This window comes from Corapipo altera, unplaced genomic scaffold, assembly GCF_003945725.1.
Source record: "Corapipo altera isolate COAL_440 unplaced genomic scaffold, ASM394572v1 23b, whole genome shotgun sequence".
Classification (NCBI taxonomy): domain Eukaryota; kingdom Metazoa; phylum Chordata; class Aves; order Passeriformes; family Pipridae; genus Corapipo; species Corapipo altera.
In genome coordinates this window covers 9,824,582-9,840,537 of record NW_020884885.1, presented here as the reverse complement: position 1 = coordinate 9,840,537, position 15,956 = coordinate 9,824,582, and the positions used below count along the sequence as shown (strand labels likewise).

Sequence of the window (15,956 nt, the reverse complement as noted above, 5' to 3'; positions counted from 1 at the left end):
TCAGACATATTTCTGGCAATTTGACTTTTAAAGTTCAGATATTTGACAGCCGTAACTGAGTTTAAGGAGCACAATAACCACAATCACATTGTTGTCATCTCAATGTAGAGGCACTTACAAACCTCCCTTTCCCTTCTTTATGGAGTTATATGTGTAATACACATAACACACTAAATGCTCAATTTATCCCTCCCAATGTAGGCACCTACCTGAAAGGCTCATTTTAGGAGAGTAGGTGTGTGCATGTGCTATGTGTCTGTCTCACACACACTCCTACCTCATCAGAAAGCAACTCACAACTTCAATATAGCAAGCTGTACTGCAGAGGTGCCCCACTTGCCCCATTCTCTCTGAACTAACTCCAGATGTTAATTTGTATTTAACAGAACTATTTAACCAAGGAGCCTAAAACTAATCAAAGCAAATCCAGGCCTAATCAGAATGTCGAGAATTTTCACTCATTCATTTTATCTATTAATCCTCCTCAGATCTTCAGTCTGTAAACTGGGCATCAGCTCTGCAAAGTACAAACTACGCTTACAGTTAGGAAACATCTACCCCAAAACAGTTGCTATAAATTAGCTATTGTCCTTATGTCATAGTCCCTATTTACAACAGTAACAACCAAAACAGCAAAACCTTGTACTACCCCTGCAGATAGTACACATTCAATATCTTATCCATTATCGTATTTCAATAGATGTTCAGATTTGTGTAGATTTAGACTATTGTTTAGACTCTGTAAACAGCCTCAAATTCTTTCAGTCCTTCTTTAACATGGATACAAAAAATAAAACCAGGCTGATTCCTTGTTATGAGGCTATTTTCTAGCAGCCATCACTAAATACAATTCTTCACATACACCTTCTCTCTCCCCCTCAGAAGTATTTCTTGTTGCAGACTGTTCATGGTTGATTCCAGGTAACAAAATTATATGCCATCACATGGCTTGAACAGAGAATTCTTCATACCAGTAATATTCAATCAATCAATATATCCGTGCCAATAACTTGTTAAACAAAACTGGTCCTTAAAGTTTTAAGAAAGGAGATGAACTATCTTAAAATTCTTCCATATTTATCTGATATGGTGAGGATGCAGAATATCTGCTTCCCCATCTTTGAAGAAGGCAACATTCAGGGGAGGAAAAAAAAGAAAGGAAAAAAAAAGAAGAGACATTTGTGCACAATTTCCCTAGGCCAAACTGATCTGTTTGGTCTCTCTAATGCACACTTTCTTGAAATAGACCTTTGTTCTTGTGGGTATAAAACCTGTGTGCCATAGATGCAAGCTCACCCTGCACCTGGTGAGTTGGCAGTTATGGGGAGGCTGGAGGAGTCAGTTTCTACATTTTTTTTTATTTCCTTACTCGTTTTTTCCAAAGATTTTTGCTTTTTCACTTCCTGGTGCTTGTTCCACAATTCTACCCAAGATGCATTGAAAGCAGGAGAGAAAGAGAAAGAGTCAGCGGCTGGTCAGACAGGTGAAAGTGGGGAAAAAAATTTGAAACCAAAAACCCACCCCTTCATCTCAAAAAAAAAAAAGAAAAAAAAAGAAAAAAAAAGAATAAAAAAAAAGGCAGAATTTCATGAATGGTTAATAAATACCATTTTAAAATAAATCAGTGTTAGGTACTGAGCACTGCATCATCTCTTAATAACAGCTGTGGTGCATCCCACCCTCCCCTCCTCAGGCCACACTATGACAACAGTGAATCAGCTAAGGCAAAACAGCTCTTATGAACACATATAATGCAATTAATCACCTTTCCTGAGAAAGGTATTTAAGACTCTCAGATCTTTACTCCTCTAAAGTGTAGGCATCACAGAAGCTCTAATTAACAGAAACATTTTAATGTCTCTAGTTTATATCACTGAAAGGAAAAGACATAAAAACAGCAGCAGTAATTCCAAAAAAACCAAAACTGTAGGTTAACACAACATTTAAGCAATATTATATCTTAACAGATTATCACAAAGTTTACAAGTTATTTTTGACCTCACAACATTCTCAATAAATGCTTGGCTCTGCCTATCAACCTGTCCTATATGCAAAGAGCTGAACTTCTTTGCATCCACTTGTTTCTATCAGGGTATAAAGAATGGAAAATGGAAAAGAAGAAAAATGAGCAAGATATCAGTCACGCTTAATACCAATTTCCAAAACTCAAATTAGGTCACAGCACTCCAATCAAGTTGAGGAATTCCTTAAGAGGATATACATTGCACAGAACAGGAAAAAAGTCTGAACTCTCCTTACATTTGAAACTTAGCCTTGGGACAATAGTGATAAGGCACTTGCACTTTTCTGTCACTCACATTCCTCACATTTCTCAACTTTCTGAAATGCAGTCACCTTTTCTGCTCAGAAACATTGATCAGTCCAGGTGCTGGCCTATTGGCCAAAGGAAACATTACAAGCTGACATGCTGAACTGACTCTGAATGTTAGGCACTAGCATAGTGAAAGCTGAGAAGACCACAGTGGAAGATCCTCTCAGAAAAGTTGCAAAGGGAAGGAAAAAGAAGTACAGTGTTCTACTTTTCTTCAAGGAGACTTCCTGAGCAATTGAAAGGTCACTTGAAGTGTGTCAGAAACCCACCCCACCCTGCAAATGGCAGAAATAAGGGCACGACAGGCTCTAAAAAACAAAATGTCCACTGAAAAAAATTAAAACAGATAGTGTTGCAACTGTGGAGGAAGGCTCCAAAATATTATCATTAAACACATTAGGAACAAGGCAAGGAACAAGGCAAATGCAACTAGGTAGAAAAAGTTAGAAAGACGGCTTCTAGCCAACTGATTTCTAGATCTGCTTCATGATTGATGGATCTTCCTTCAACTTTCATAGACAGACAGATGGATAAGATAAAATTGCTTAGGGATCCAAACAGCATCCTATAGGCTTATCTAGCTGAGCACACACTGACCAGATAACAATCTCTAAGATAGACTAAATTTGTTTGTTAAAGGGCTTTGAAAACATCTGGCCTTTTAGGGGCTTAGTCTATACGGCTTTACTTTAAAAACCACCAGGCTGAAAGCTACAATACCCGCCATTAGATTACTTTTATCTGACTTGTCTGTTAATTCAAGGTATCATATATACCAGCATATTAAAAACAGACTAGATTTAACTCTCAACTAATATGTCAAAGAAGAAAAGGAAAACTCCAAGTAAACTCAAGGGGTATAAAATACTATGCCTATGACTTTGTTACATGAGCTTGAACTAAACAGGACACCAGGTCCAGAAAGGATCTGATGCAGACAAAGTAGGTAGCACAATTTTCTTTTTAAAAAACCAGCCAAAATAAAGTGATCTGACAGGATTAAACAATTATTTTAAAAGTAGTAATGGAAACTTCAGTAAGTACTGACATTTTCATTATCAGTTATGGCAAGTATTCAATAAACCACTAACATAAAATGGGAAACTACTAACTATCAACTTTAAAGCCACCAGTGTCCTAATAAAAAGACCAACACTAGAGGTGATGACCATGAACCTTGGAAGACACGAACCCCAGAAGTAAGCATTTGATGATCTTTTAGGAAACAAAGTATCAGAGGCATCATCTTCAAAATGAACTTTCTAGCTAGGAATTAGGTATTAAAGCACAGCAAAGATCAAGCCTAAGCTGGTAAAAATCCCCCCCACTTCACCTCAGAAATAAGAATTTTGAATGCTCTGTTACAAGAGAACATCAGAAGTACACAAAAACCCATAAACTTCCTGAAAAGTGAACAAGAAAAGGGGATCAAGAAAGAATATATCCACCCTGACCCCTGGAAAACTCTGAACCTCCTGGCCATTGTTCCCGTAGTACAAAAATCCATACAGATTCAGCTATCACACCTTTAGGTCTCAGAGATTTAGTTTAATCACCACACTAACATACGCTTCTCATATGGCTACTGCAAACAGTGTTGTACATTATTTTAACTATATCATTCTGAAGATTTCTCATTCCAGTATTTCCTCTTGTATCTAGGTCAAAAGCTTAGCAGCCTAATTTATATTTCATCTATACAATACCAACAGATTCATCAAAAGTTTTATTTACATATCTGCAACCTGAGGCTGTAAGTACCTTCCAAACTTCACAGAATCAAGTAATTGCTGAAGTTCAAAGGGTCCTCTGGAGACCATCTAGTCAAACCTGCCTGCTCAAAGTAGGGTTGACTAAAGCTGGCTGCCACAGGACCATGTCCAGTCAGATATTAACTATCTCCAAAGATGGATAATACACAACCTTTCCATGCAACCTATTCCAGTGTTGGAGCATCTTCACACAAGAACATTTTTTTCTCATGTTTAAATTGAACTACTTACAAATTCTTTGTTATTTCAGCAACATGTAAATGTTTACCAGATACTTCATCCCTAAATAAATTAATTTGAATGAGAATATCTGCATTTCACTGCAGAAGGAATTTCAGCCTAGCCATGACTAACTCAGATCCTGTATATCCAAAGTTGTCTTATTCTGAAGCCTTCATGACAGAACATAAAAGAAGTATATAAAGACTGACTTGCATATCAGTTCTGGTGAAAGACAAAAGCAGTTAGAAAAAAAGGCTTCAGAAAAAACATTAAAGTCTTTAGAACTTTGATCAGTTTTGGTAAAATCACATCCTTCTTGTAACTTGGCTCCATAGAAGACAAGTGGAAATCTTCAGAGCATCAGAACCACCAATAAAAATGTACCTTTGCCTGCCCTTGAAGACTGTGAATTGTTTAAGGCTAATATTCTGGCAACAGTAGTTAACATGACATATTAAGTAGCTCTTCTTTTTAAAATGACTCCTTACGATGCTTCACAAACACGGACTGTCTGATCTTTATGATTTCCATTTCTATGAGGCTTTAATTTCATCTAAGGGAAAGAAGCAGTCTTAGCAATCCAATCAAAAGTTTTCTTTTCATTCTTTAAAAGAACACTGGCCTAGTGCCTGATTAATTCTTAGTTGTGTCAGAGGCAACTTTCCTTTTTTTCCTCTACAGAAAAGTAATGAACTATCCAGCACAAACCAAACAACTAACTGAAATACCGGAAATCTGAATCTCTTTCAGTTTTATGATAGATTTTCAAAGAGAGAGCAAGACTAGTTTCTGAGCAACTGCCTCCATGGATTACCTCTTTAAACAAAAAAACAAATCAAGTCAGAGGGATTCAGTATCAGTTTAGAAGGACTCAACAGTATTTAGCCTGCAGCTATTATGTGGGTATAAGACTGAATGTTTGCACTCCTGCCACATAACTGCTCAATATACACATTCCCTTGTCTTATACCACATACTACAGGTATAGGCCTCACAGTAGCACACTTTCAGAAGATTATTCTTTCATACAATGACTCCATTAAAATGTTATTTTAAACCAGCTGCAAGAAGCAACGGTTAAAATTTAACATATTTTTGCAGTTGACAAAAATTTTCTCATATGTTGAGGCTACTTTTTTCATGTTTACAACCAAATGCTGGATCAACCAAAATATTTTTTTTCTCCTCCACCAAAAAAACCTGTAAAGCACTTTTTAGAGGAAACTGTTTAAATCCTACCTTTAACTTTTTCCAAAGACATAGAGAAAAGCTATACCAGCTAAGAAATTAAGGCAGGAAAATTTCTAGCAACCAGCCTAGCAGATGCTGTTTAGACAGATATGCGTTCTATTTGGTACTGCATGGAAGGAAAATCCATCAGTCCTGTTCACTGAAACTGTTAACACTACAACTAAACTTCTTTTGGAAATTTTATTGTTAACAATCAGCATATTCTGGGTGCCATTTCTATCAGGATGTGATCTAGATAATTCACAGGTAGCCAGCAATTATAAGAAACATTTATTACATGTTTCCATGCTTCCCTTCCACAGTTGCCCTTTCTGAAGTCCTGCTATCCCTGTTTCCCTTTTGCCATTTCCTGTTGCTTGAAAACAGCAATCACAGAGCAAAAAATAAAGCTGTTTAAAGTGTAATGAAATTCAGAAACAATTAAGATTAGAAAGCTTCTGGGAGAAAACTGCAGTGGATAGTTTAACCCAGAGTAGAGTGAAGACACATATGATTGTTTCTTGTGATCCAAGGTGTAAATGAAGCATGTTACAGCAGCAATGTAGTGTGTTAAAATGGAGAGAATGCAAATAGAACCTAATGCCAAAATAGAATTCCCTCCTGCACTTGACATGAATCTCAATACACACCAATGGAAGCAATAAAATTTTCTTCCTTTAGACTTCTCGTGTCAAACTCCCTTGGCCCTTTGCCTGCAGGGCTTGGTGGCTTTGGCATTATCTGAGGTACCGGCAGCTGCATCGCAGGTTTTGGCTCCACTCTTGGGGATGATCCAGGATCCTTGCCAACTGGAGTGACAGATCCATCTGTTGGACTTCGTTTTCTCTTTTCTGGTTCTTCAAAGAAAAGAACAGTGTTGAGAGAAAATAAATAAATAAATAGATAGATAGATAGAAAGAAACATAAGGAAAAAGGAAATGAGAGTGGGAAAAGAAAGATGAGACAGATGGTCTCACCTAAATCATTAAGCCTGGCACTGAAACAGCTCAGTGCCACATTTGTTCCCCTAGGTCAACATGGCTTGCTGACAGCCTGACACATTGGTGGAAACAGTAGAGGAGAAAGCCAGAATGTTGTTTTAGGGTACTCAAATATCTCATTCCTGTATACTTGAAACCTAGGAATGTTCTCTGACACATTAACTGTACCATCTCCTCTGCCAAGTTGTGAAAAATTAAACAACTCTGCCTAAACTGCCAAGAATACCACTTACAGAATATAAGTAAGCTCCTCTCACAGTGCAAAGGTGACAAATAAAATCATTTTCATGGGTAACACTAAACAAAACCAGTTAGGAAAAAACCAAAAAAGAACCTATCAGCTATAGCTCTTCCATCCTTCTCCGAGACTTCCTATAACCCTACGTCCCAACAGGTAGTTTGGATTATTTCTCTGTATCAAACCTCACAGTCTGAATTACAGCAACACCTTCAGAATACAATAATTAAAATCAGGTTTTCCATAAAGAGCCTCCTTCAATCCTGCACAAACTGTTCCAATTGCTGACGAGTATAACAGTCAAAACTTCATACCCTAATACCTAAATCTGTCATATCACTAGACCTTGTGATACCTTTGTTCAGCAGATTAAAGATTCTGCTATCAGCAACACAGTATGCATCATATGCAAACCAAACAATTTCACGATTACTAGTTTATTACTAGATGTTAAATAACTCTAAGATAAATGCTAATCTCTATAAAACATCTCCTTAAATAACTAGATCAACTAATTGAAAACAAGGTAAAACATATGAAACAGCTAAAATTTACTATAAATTAAGATGCTATGCAATAATGAGACATATCACGGCTTTAAAAGTTTGCATCAATTTTTTTCTATTTTGACCTCAATTAATTTACTGGGTAAAGTCTACTTACCATCAAATTATGCTATCTGGTCTTTACTCTTTTACTACCATTGAGTTTTACATCAGCCATTCTAAATTTGCTTAGAATCAGTGTCAGACTAAAAGGCTTGTAATTACCAAAATCAACCTACTCCCCACATTCAGGACTGTTCCACTAGCCCAGCCTTTATTACATTCCTCAGCACCCTAAAAATGATTGGAAATGAAAACTTGTAAGCCACAGGGTATATCTAAGCCAACTCATAAAAAAATCCCTGAACACCAAGTATAAGGGATTTAGTAGATGCTACTCCTCTGCTACAATGAAATAAATAACTTTTTATCATTTGAGATTACAACCAAGTCAGATACTAAGCAGACATTAAGCAGAGATGTAGCTTTTTGTCATCTTTTGCTATTTTCCTTATGCATGCATTTTCTTAAGAATCATATTCTTAAGAAAAAGATGAAAAATAAAGAGATATTTTCAGACTTTCCTCTTCAAGAGTTCTTGGTTGTATAAGAATTGTGTAATGCAAGGTTGTTGGTAAGACATAAGTCTCATAGGGTTCCACCTTATAAATATCTCCCTCCCTATTCAGGTTGCCTGCAACAACTTTCCAAGACAGTGACAGTTTTAGCTGAAGGTCCCCACTCTCAGAATTTCCACTTCACCTGTAGAAGTTCCAGGTTTTGTATTTTACTGCAGTTCCCATTTTCAATCAAATATAAGTATGGCCGTTATTTTGCATTGGTCCAGTTAAATGTGTGTAAAAAAGAGGAAACATGCTTCAAGCTTTGTAAGCCTTCAGTAACAATGGTACAATTCTCACCATTTTGAAAGTGTTGTAAAACCCCTGAAATATCAGAAGGTACAACACAGCTACCTTCACAATAAGGATCTTGTTTGGTTCATAAACACAGTATTCTCATAAACACTCTTCTTACCTTTATTGTAATAGTGAGTATGTGCTATCTCTAGCAGGCCAAAAACACTGGCCATGCCTCCCAGGCCAGCATTTGCATATGAATGCTCCAAGCTTAAGACTGTGCACTTCAGCAAGTCCAGCATGCCTTTATAAACCTTGCGGCTGATCTCCTGCAATGAAAATCCCATTAGTGTTTCTATTTCAGAAGCAAGAAAGCAATTCAATAACTTAAATTCTAGAACTGCTGTAACATCAGCTTTTAGAAGGCCATGAACAAAAACTTCCTACAAATTGAGCCTCAGCAGACACTGAGTATGAGGACCCTGCTAAGTTCAGCACTGACCACGTCCTGTATGACATCCTGCCGAGCATCTTCTTCTGACTGGATGGTGCGATTCAGCTTGCTTAGTACAAAGACACGGAGCTGCTCACTCTCCAGCAGACGTCGGACTCTCTTCATATTCAGCCAGCCAACACCCTGCCCATCAAGAACATTGTGTACCACCTCCTTCAGGAACTGCTGGTTCTCACTGAGAGATTTAAGAGAAAGCAAGGAAAAGTTAACCCTCTGCTTACTTTGGCTTGCATGGGAAGACAGATATGGCCAGGACACATAAATACCACTGTTTATTGCTTAAACATTGTTAAAATCATGAAAAGGCTTTTGGCCACTGTAGCAAACTGTGCAAAGAAGCAACTGCTCACCAAAGCCTGCCCCTCCCCAAATATGCCCACTAATTTGGACTACAACAGAATTTGAGATACAATAAAAATAGTACTATTACCCAATTATCCCAGGAGCAGAATGTATCCAGAAGTGTAAAAGACTGGGCTGCTAATGGCTCAGTCAAGGTGCAAACTGACAGTGCATAAAGTAACCACCCAGGTGCTGAGGGCATGCACATCCAACACCTCAGGCTACAAGCTGGCTGTTAAACAAGATCGGGAGAGAGGCAAATCCGGCTAGGCAGGGTAGTGGTTCTTTGTCCTTACACAAATGACCCAGCTGTGATAACTCCCCTCTGGGAAAGCACCAGAACAATTCACACACAGCCTGAAGACACTCCTCTCTGCTGATGGGCCATAATTGACTCACTTGTGCTGATGTAACAGGCAGCTGTAACATCTTAAAAGGTGTCAAAGACTCCTGAAATGATCCAGTATTATGTCCACTGTAAAACTCCCTGCCCCAGGGGAGGTACCAGAGGCATTCCCACCTCACCTAAGCCCAGTAAAAGACGGCAGGAACTTCACTTAAGACATAGGACTTTCCTTACTACCCTGGGCATCATTAACTTCTTCCTTGACCACCACTGGCTTTTTCCCTCCTAACCCTGGGTTTCCCTCAATGGATCCAAACTGCAATCATCACTTCAACAAGGCTGGCACTCTCATCACCCAGAAGAACACAAGAAGAAATCAAAGGGATTCCACTGGAATCCGTGAAATGGTGACTTTTTTTTTACTTAATGTCTTTTGGTCACACTCTCTCCCCCTTTCTCTCTTTTCCCTATTTCTTTCTATCTTTACCTCACATTTACTGTTGAATAAAAATCTGTACTACTGACTTTAGTATATGGTCTCATTTGCACCTTAATTTGGGCAGAAGCATCTCTAATAATTTTAAAGAACCTGCTCATAACACTTGTCTCCCAAACCCAGCAGCTCACAGTAAATTTCACTCTACCTGTGACTGCTACACAAGAATAGGAGGAGAAAGCACAGGCACAGGTCAAGTAACGTTTACTTGCACTATTCTGAGTTCCTTCCCAAGGTTGAGAAAATCATGTCACACGAATTCATGGAATCAAACTGCTTCATTTGACTCAGTTGATCCCCTGTGTGGTGCATTAAAACTCTGCTGGCTAGATCACCTTGTCAAGAACACAGTCAGTTACAAAAAATAACTACTGAGTTAAAGTAGGAACCTAGAAAAATTTGGATCTCAGACAGAAAGAGGATTTCTGTTTTGAAGCACAGAAAAATGTGTGCTATTAACTGTAAGACCATCCATACGGAATCTTCCCAGACAATAGTATGTCCACGTCTAGGGCCACAGAAAAGTGTTACTTAGTTTTCAACAGCTAGACTTCTGAGAAAAAACTGGCTAAGTATGAGGCCACTCTAACTACACTGTACACTCAAAAAACAATATTACACTCAAACTAGCAATATTACCTGGAATTGCTACTTCGTCCCTGAGGCGATGGAGATTCCCTCTTCACTGTTGGGCTGTGCTTTATGACTGAAGATTTTTGATCCACAAGAGCTCGTCTATTTCCTAAAGAGAAGAGGAAACAGGATGAGAGAAAGGGGTGGGAGGAAAACATTCTGATCCTGGGACGGTAACAAGCAATGCTAAAGTTGGCTAACACACCTATTTGAATCACAGGTAACAGACTTCAAACAAAATGGAAACTCCAAAAAAGCAGCAGCATATATCAAATTCTAGCATCACACATCGGCAGAAAACAGTAATGGGAGTAATGCAGAGAGAAAAAGAGAAGATGGTAATGGGAGCAGGAGGTGAGAGGCAGGAAAAGTTCTGGCTGCTCTGCATGCAGTTCCACAACAAGAACCATCTTCAAATTAGTCATATGTAAAAGCATAATGCATTGAGGGTGACTAGTATAGATCATGTGGTACTGGTTACCCAGCGAGAAAGGTAGCCCAAAGTCAGGCATAGGGAATGCTGGAAACTGTTACATCATGCACAGCTCATGCTGTAGGGAACCCACCTTCATTGCTTACTGGGCCAGCTTCAGTAATAATCTCCATTATAGTATTTAACCCAAATACTGGGACACAAAATATACAATTAGTAGTGTACTACAATATCTACACGCCCCACTGTCAGCATCAAACGAATCCAGCTACCAGCTTCTTCCCAGCCCTCCCTCAAAACAAAACCCAGATGAGACCAGAGCAGGAAGGATGCTTGAAAGCCCAAGACCACAAGGGCCAGAATAACTTAAGAGATAGTGCTTGACTTGAAATTTGGTATTGTGGAATCAATGTATTGCATCTTCAAGAACATCGCTGCACGTGTTGTGTTTGAATAGCACTATGAAAAACATCTGCATCACCGAAGAAAAAATATTAATGGATGCGCGTGAAATAAAAATTAAAAAGGAGGATGGAAAGTGGTCAAACAGCAGCAATGAGATGGAGTCCCAGCATCATTTCCCATTACAGTTAGAAACACACACTTGGCAAGAACAATGCAGTAATTTTATATCTGTACAATAAAGACAAAAGCATTTAAAAACCACTAAAGTGCGCAGTGGGAATCCCAGTGAGCCAGCATGCACATGTAAATGAACACAAACACACACACACACACACACACACACACACACACACACACACACTTGCACATGCATAAAAGAGACTGAGCTATTCCACAGAAATCCCATCCTCATATCTGCATAGTAACTTCAAAGGCCTTACAGGATTAAAATAGTCAAGAAAAGAACATCAAAGTGCAGAAGATGAGGCACAAAGCATGAACGTGGAATGGCAAACCCCATCACTGTTTTCTTCCAATGCATGGAATCAGTCATTAAGAGTACTCAAGGAAATAACCCCAACATGAAGCATGTTTCTTATCCAGCACAACTGGACATGAAAACATAACCAACTGGTAAAAGGTTGACAAAAACAACTGTGCAGAGTTTCTGCTAGTGTTTTCACCCTACCAGTCCTGTTACTCCTCATTTACATATAGGGAATGATTACTTGTCTCAAAAACAAAGTCCAAAGCAGAAACATAAAATCCAGCTTTTGGTCTTTGTTTCTACAAGGTCAAAGGTCAGCAAAATATCATACCAACCTTCATCCACATCCCTTCCCAATTCCAGATTAAAGTAATCTTTACCGATAAAAGTGATGAGGAGGAAAAAATAAATGAAAAAAATCAACATATTAAAACAAAAGCAGTACGTTCTAATCAGACAGAATAACTCAAAAGGCAAAATAAAATCTCTCCCCAGTTTAGCATCTGAAAAGGTCTCAGCACTAAGACACCAGCACATGCTCAGTCATCTTGTGTTATTACAGCTGGTACCAGGGTGATCAGGCTTTCTAACTTCCATGGTACAAGGGTCATTTCTCTAGTGCCCATTCAGACATACTAACTATTGATACTGCAGACAAACAGGAGATGTTCTAATGAAAAGATTGTGCACATGTGCTAGGGATTGATCTTCACTCTGAGAGAGCTGAAGTATGGTTATAATTTGATTTTCTATTTAGTGATCTGAAAAGACTACAAACACTTCGGAAACTCACGTAAACTCCAGTCTCCATGGGAGGATGGCATTACCCCCACTTACAAAGGCTGCATCATTGCTCTAATAAATTACCTAAGGCTAGTCATGAAGATAGTGGCAGCACAAAAGTAGGACCTACATCTTTGGTTCCCATTCTTTACACTAAGTACTTAAAAATAAAACAAAATACAAAACAAAACCAACATTCATAATGTATGTGTTAACTCAGGCTAGACCAGACACTCTCCCATTCCAACACAGTCCAATTTTTAGGAAGAAGACTGACTGAGAAATATCAAGACAATTTACTGTCTTGATCCTTAAGACAGGTACTACCCAAACAACAAAAATGCATCACCCCCAGGATTCCTGTTAGACGTAAGACCTCAGACTTCCAAGTCACAAGAACAGTAAAAGCTGTAGAAGACAAAGGGAAAAATGGTTACCTTTCAGGCTGGGAAAAGGAGTATTCTTGTCTCTCCCAACTTTCGTTGGTAAGGCTAAGTTGGACAAACTGAAACTTGTGCTGTGGTTTCTGTACAAGCTGCCTAAGACAGAAGAAGAAAAAAATTAAATGCCTAGTGCTCACTGCACACACGCAGTCTTCTGTAATTCACCATCTTATTCTAGATCCTTAATGATTAAGTTGTTCTTTATTACCCAAAAGCCTCACAAGCATAACATGATCTCATTTACATTGCAACCAAATCTATAACCAGATTATTCTAAATTGTACAAAAACATAAGTTTTAGCTTTTACATCACAATAATTGCTGTTGGATCTTTGAGTCTTAAATGTAACAGCAATGTCCACCTGTCTTCCTGCACTTAAACAGATAACATCACTTTAACTGTATCTTCTAGTTTGATCCTCTTTTGGGGGGCAAAGGAATGACTGGGCCACATGAGAAAACAGGGTGACACATCTCCAAACCTGTACCTCTGAAGTGAGGACTGTGCACTCTGTCTTGTGAAACACTGTAAATCTGTCACAGAACCATGCTTTTTGAAATAGAAGTTTTTCATTTATTAGGAAAAAACATACGTTCTACCTGGTACAGACAAATCTTAAGAACTTGATAATGTTATCACCATCTGGTTAAGCCTCTAGACAGCCTGAAAGCATCATATTTAGATCACGGAGCTGATTAACACTTCAAGTTATTTATTTAAAATGTCGGCGTACTATTTCAATTTGCTTTGGTTCCTTCTTTTTGGTTTTTTGCAGCCTTATTTTAGTAACAGTCATTTTACCAGAACATCCAATATATTTTCCCCACTGCTGCAAACTTCTTTCACTGCTCCCCACTATAGTGCAAGACTCAACTGGCCATGTCTTCTTACTAAGAAATCCTAAATTAGTTTTCCATGTCTGTAGGGTTTTTTATTAAAATATAATTGAAAGTAGGTGAGCACGGTCAAGAAATTGAATCTGGTACCTAAACACTCAATATGGCAGCATGGAAGGTATAACACTGTAAGATTTTTGTATCAGCATGATGCTTTCTTTGAATGAAACTGAAAGAATTTCTCATCTGTGCCCTGAAGTGCCACACAACTCAAGGGGCTAACTACATAAAGTCCTTCTTACTTACTTTATGAAAAAATCATAAAGCTGTAGTTGTCAGTAGTGTAAGCTAAATAGGTCCTGTGGCTCCCCACATGACTTCTGGGGAGTTGATAACAATTTGGAAACCAAGTCATTCTCTTAACTAGCAATCCCTCTATTCCATCTCTCTGTAAGCTCTAATAAAATAAATAAAACTGGCTTAATGAATGCACTTGTACCTACTTGCAAAAGACATGATGCCCCCAAAACCTTCACTGCTGTTGTTGGAGACAGTAGAGTTTGGGGAGCTGGCCCTGGAATCTGAATCTGCATCAGAATCATTGGCCAATTTTAAACTGTTTGGCCGGAGTAACTTCTGAGACCTTTAAAGAAATTAAGTACAACGATTATTAGCATTTCCCCCTCCCATCCCAAAACAGCACATTGTACTACTGTGGGAGACTGATGTTGGTCTCATTCCCCACCAGTTTTCACTACACTACCTGTACCTCTTGGGAAAGAAAAGAAAAGAAAAACTGAACATCTTTACATTCAGGTTTTTATTGCCTTTCAGGGCATGCTGAAAACCTGTCTACAAAAAGGCATTGGTGGATCTGGGGGTGAAATGGTTCTGTTTTGAAAGCAATAACAAGAAAATCCATTGTCATCAATCACTATACTATCTTTCCCCCAAAAGACAAAGCTTCACACAAAAAAAAATTGGTCAACAGTTTTCAGAAATCAGTAGATTTCTGCTAGAATGTTCTAGAAAGAACTGATAATTCTCATAGCTCCTACTGCTTACATAAAAGCAAGGAACTGAGGGAACTGAGCAAGTGCTTTTACTCAAACCAGAAGGGTTGACAGCATTTCAATATTAGATGAGAGTGATCAACAACACATTTCAGGTGCAAAAGACATTTGAATGAATGTTAAACTACATGAAGCAGACAGAAAACCCAGAAGTGCTGTACAGAAGGGCAGGAGACAAGGACTCACCTGCTTCCATTGAGATTCTGGTCAAATCTTGGGGTGTAGCTCTCTTCCTGCTCATCATCTTCATCCTCTGTAGGAAAACCATACTGAGGTTCAAAGTATGGATTGTCATACTCTCGCTTCCTCACTACCCCTTCTGAGGAGCTCATGCTGCCAGCTGCGATGTCACTCTCACGACGATCCAAGCTTATCTTGGGAAAGCCTGGTTGCAGTGGCAAGGAAGGGAGGTGGTTTGAAAATCCAGCAGCCAACTTCTCTTCTATTTCTGCCGAGTCTGTTGCCTCCTGTGGACCAGTCAAATCATTGATCTGTTCGCTAGTTTGCATTACATACAACTGAAGGGCAGGACAAGAACAATTATTTCAAACTGGGAAGTTTGCACAGTCTCTGATGCTTGCTACTGCCCCCCCCCCATCCCCACTATCTGTGCCTCTAACCTAAGACTTTGTATATACTGCAGTATTTGTGCATTTTTCTCAGGACTTAGCCCCCTGTAAACCAGATCTTAATAGTAAGTGTTAGCTCAAGATAATGGCTTTCCATTACCATGTTTGGTGGTTATGCAAGTAATTCCCATTCTTCTCAACCAACCACAGATTCTTAAGTTTCCCCACACCACTCTGTTCCTCTAAACACATCAGGTCTTTCCAGACTCTGTAAAAGGAATTCCTGTAGTCACAATCTGGATCATTTCTCTCTGCTAGCGCTGCATTTTTCAACGCATTGGAACTTTTTGTACAGGAATGGTCTATCCCAGCACAATAGGGTACCAGCAAACTCCACC

General features: G+C 38.7%; 1 protein-coding gene across 35 annotated transcripts in view; it reads right to left on the bottom strand.

Annotated features, from left to right (window-relative positions):
- The window catches only part of MADD (MAP kinase activating death domain), a 71,616-nt gene that overhangs the window by 28,509 nt on the left and 27,151 nt on the right, over positions 1–15,956 (bottom strand). For 9 of the 35 annotated variants that reach the window (XM_027641867.1, XM_027641871.1, XM_027641894.1 and 6 more), the window contains 10 exons: positions 15,176–15,507; positions 14,420–14,559; positions 13,074–13,175; positions 12,189–12,227; positions 11,095–11,154; positions 10,535–10,637; positions 8,700–8,886; positions 8,376–8,526; positions 6,207–6,413; positions 1,370–1,423 (listed from right to left, as the gene is read on the bottom strand). In XM_027641867.1, coding sequence (XP_027497668.1) covers positions 1,370–1,423; positions 6,207–6,413; positions 8,376–8,526; positions 8,700–8,886; positions 10,535–10,637; positions 11,095–11,154; positions 12,189–12,227; positions 13,074–13,175; positions 14,420–14,559; positions 15,176–15,507 — 1,375 coding nt within the window. The remainder of the gene's footprint in view (positions 1–1,369; positions 1,424–6,206; positions 6,414–8,375; positions 8,527–8,699; positions 8,887–10,534; positions 10,638–11,094; positions 11,155–12,188; positions 12,228–13,073; positions 13,176–14,419; positions 14,560–15,175; positions 15,508–15,956) is intronic. The other 26 variants (XM_027641880.1, XM_027641885.1, XM_027641890.1 and 23 more) reach the window with 11 other exon arrangements.